The 2,732-nt window shown below is 51.8% G+C and overlaps 1 protein-coding gene across 1 annotated transcript; it reads left to right on the forward strand.

Moving 5' to 3' along the window:
* Positions 1-288: 288 nt before the first annotated feature.
* LOC132495742 (germ cell-less protein-like 1) lies at positions 289-1,731 on the forward strand. The gene has a single exon (XM_060107689.1). The coding sequence runs from the start codon at positions 289-291 to the stop codon at positions 1,729-1,731; it is 1,443 nt and encodes a 480-aa protein (XP_059963672.1).
* The last annotated feature ends 1,001 nt before the right edge of the window (positions 1,732-2,732 follow it).

Raw genomic sequence — 2,732 nt, forward strand, 5'->3', positions numbered from 1 at the left:
GGAGGGAAAGATAAACAGAGTGGAATCCCTGGTACGGAGTGCCCTTACCCGGCGGGGTGGGGCCTAGTGGGTGTGGCTTAGCGTGGCGTCGTCCTCTCGAGAGACCGTTAGAGCAAACGTCATAGTACCCAGCATCACTCTGGGCTGAGCTCGTGCCCGCGGCAAGGGCGCCTGGAGAGGCAGCTTGGCCACTGCACCACTGAGGTATAGGCCATGGGAGCACGAAGCAGTCGGATGCCATGGCACTGGTGGGGGCGTGCCCCAGAGGAGCCAGGTGCCAGTGCGGGGATGGAGGAGGCCGAGGAGGCAGTAGCGGCAGAGAGAGAGGAAGGGAAGGAGAGTGAAAAGGCCAGACCCGCCGCCCGTCAGAGGAGCCGCAAGCGGAAGACAGGCCCAGGGGGGCCGCTCACAAAAGAGCCCCGCCGGAAACGTGCTAAAGATCATTCAGGGTCCATTTATGAGGCCCTCTTCCTGAGAGGAGAAGGGAGCGACGTGCGGATCTGCGCACTGGGGGAGGAGTGGAACTTGCATAGGGTCTACTTGTGCCAGTCAGGGTTCTTTGCTAGCATGTTCAGTGGCGCTTGGCGGGAGACAAACATGGACACTATAGAGTTGCAGATGCCTGACGAGAACATTGATGGCGAGGCACTGCACGAGGCTTTCGGTTCCCTGTACCGAGGCTCCATTCTCATCCCACCCGGTCGAGTCGTCGCCATCCTGGCCACAGCCAGCATGCTGCAGCTGGACCAGGCGATTCAGCGGTGCGGGGAGGTCATGAAGGAGACGGTCAGTGCCCAGACCGTGTGCAGCTACTACTACTCTGCTGAAAGCTACGGACTCCCGACCATCAGGACCGTGTGTCTTCAGTGGCTGCTGGACAACATGACGACCCTGTGTAGTGAGGGGCTATTGCGAGAAGTCCGCCTGGATCTGATGAAAGAGGTCGTTGCCTCTTCACGGCTCTTTGTGATGGGGGTGGAGATGAACGTGTACATCGTGCTGAAAATGTGGATGTTCTTGCAGCTGCAGCCGACATGGAGGGGCCCGCGCAGTGCCCTATTGCCTGACACCAACTCATGGTTTGCCAGGTCCAGGAGGGATTCGGAGGGCACCCCTTTCCTGGAGACCGAGCAGGGCAGAGCCTTCGTGCCAGTGTTCCAGCAGCTGCGGCTTGCCTACATAATGTGCGACCCGATGTCAGCACACGTCATCCACCAGGATGCGCTGATCCCTCCCTCTTGGTTGTGTCCCTTGTACAGTGAGCATTGCCTTGGCCCCCTCCGGGCTGAGCAGACCAGAACTGTCCGGCCCATGGGCGTCTACGTGTCCGACCCCCAGGGGAGAAGCATGCGGTGCGGGAGCCAGCTCCACAGGGACGAGCTGTGCAGCTGGCGGTGGGAAGGCTTCAACTTCTTCTGGGACCTGGTGCTGCGCTACGCCAACCAGCGCATCATTTGCCGGTGCAGCGCACGGAAAAAGTACAGCAGCTTCGGGGTCAGTCTCCTCGGGAGGAGAAAGGTCGCGTTCCGCCTGCGCCTGTTCTCCTTGGACAGGGATGGGAGAGCCGTTTTCAGGAAGGACACAGAATACCAGATGCTTTCCCTGAGACAGAATCGAGAGCTAGAGGTAATGAACCTGGAAAACCAAGACGTGGTTTTCCCCATATATGTGGCCTGTAACTTCCTGTACCTCCACCGAGGGGAGAGTTTGCCAGGGCGTTTGCCCCTGTAAAGCAGCTCAGAGAACTGAGCAGCTCTTTCCTGGGGTCAGGGACGACCAGCTTGGTCCAGATGCCAGCTCCTTCTGTGGGACCAACCAGGCTTGCCCATCTCTGGTAACCAATTCTGTCAGAGGCTTTGTTGAACTGTAGCTCATAATACTTGAGACTGTTTACATGAGCATATGAAGAGGACAAATTTTGAAGCCCCCCAAACTCCTCGAGAATTCATTTGGGCTGTTAACATGGCAACCTGTCCTGCTGGTTTAGGATCCATCGACACCACCCCCCGCCCTGCCCATCATTTCTGTGAAGACAAAGAGCTATTGACTTTAAAGAGAAACTCTGAGCCTACCTACTCTACTACTCTTAGTGAAACTCTCTTAATATATGTGTTTCCTTTAGTTTGATTAAGTGAATGTTAAAGTAAAATAAAAAATAACTGTACAATTGAGTGGTTTTTATTATATTCACAAAGTTGTACAAACACCACCACTAATTCCAGAATATTTCATCACCTCAGAAGGAAACCTCATACCCATTAAAGGTCACTCCTCAATCTTCCTTTCCCCCAGCTCATGGTAACTACTAATCTACTTTCTGTCTCTATCAATTTGCCTACTCTGGACATTTCATATAAATGGACTCATACAAATATGTGTCCTTTTTTGTCTGCCTTCTTTCTCTTAGCATAACTTTTCAAGGTTCATTCATGTTGTAGATATGTCTGTGCTTTGTTCCTTGTATGGCTAATAATATTCCACTGTAGAGATACACCACATTTTGTTTATCCAGTCATCAGTTGGTGGACATTTGTGTTGTTTTCACTTTTTAGTTATTGTGAATAATGCTGCTGTGAATATTCATGTACAAGTTTTTGTAAGCTACTATATGTAAACTAGATAACCAACAAGGACCTACTGTATAGCACAGGGAACTATATTCAATATAGTTGAATATAGTTGTAATAACCTATAATGGAAAAGAATCTGAAAAAGTTTTATACATATAGAAC

The sequence above is a fragment of the Mesoplodon densirostris genome, chromosome 9 (genome assembly GCF_025265405.1).
Source record: "Mesoplodon densirostris isolate mMesDen1 chromosome 9, mMesDen1 primary haplotype, whole genome shotgun sequence".
In the NCBI taxonomy this organism is placed as follows: Eukaryota; Metazoa; Chordata; class Mammalia; order Artiodactyla; family Ziphiidae; genus Mesoplodon; species Mesoplodon densirostris.

Excerpts from the sequence above, each read along its gene's own strand:
- LOC132495742 (XM_060107689.1), top strand. The coding sequence starts at position 289 with ATGGAGGAGGCCGAGGAGGCAGTAGCGGCAGAGAGAGAGGAAGGGAAG.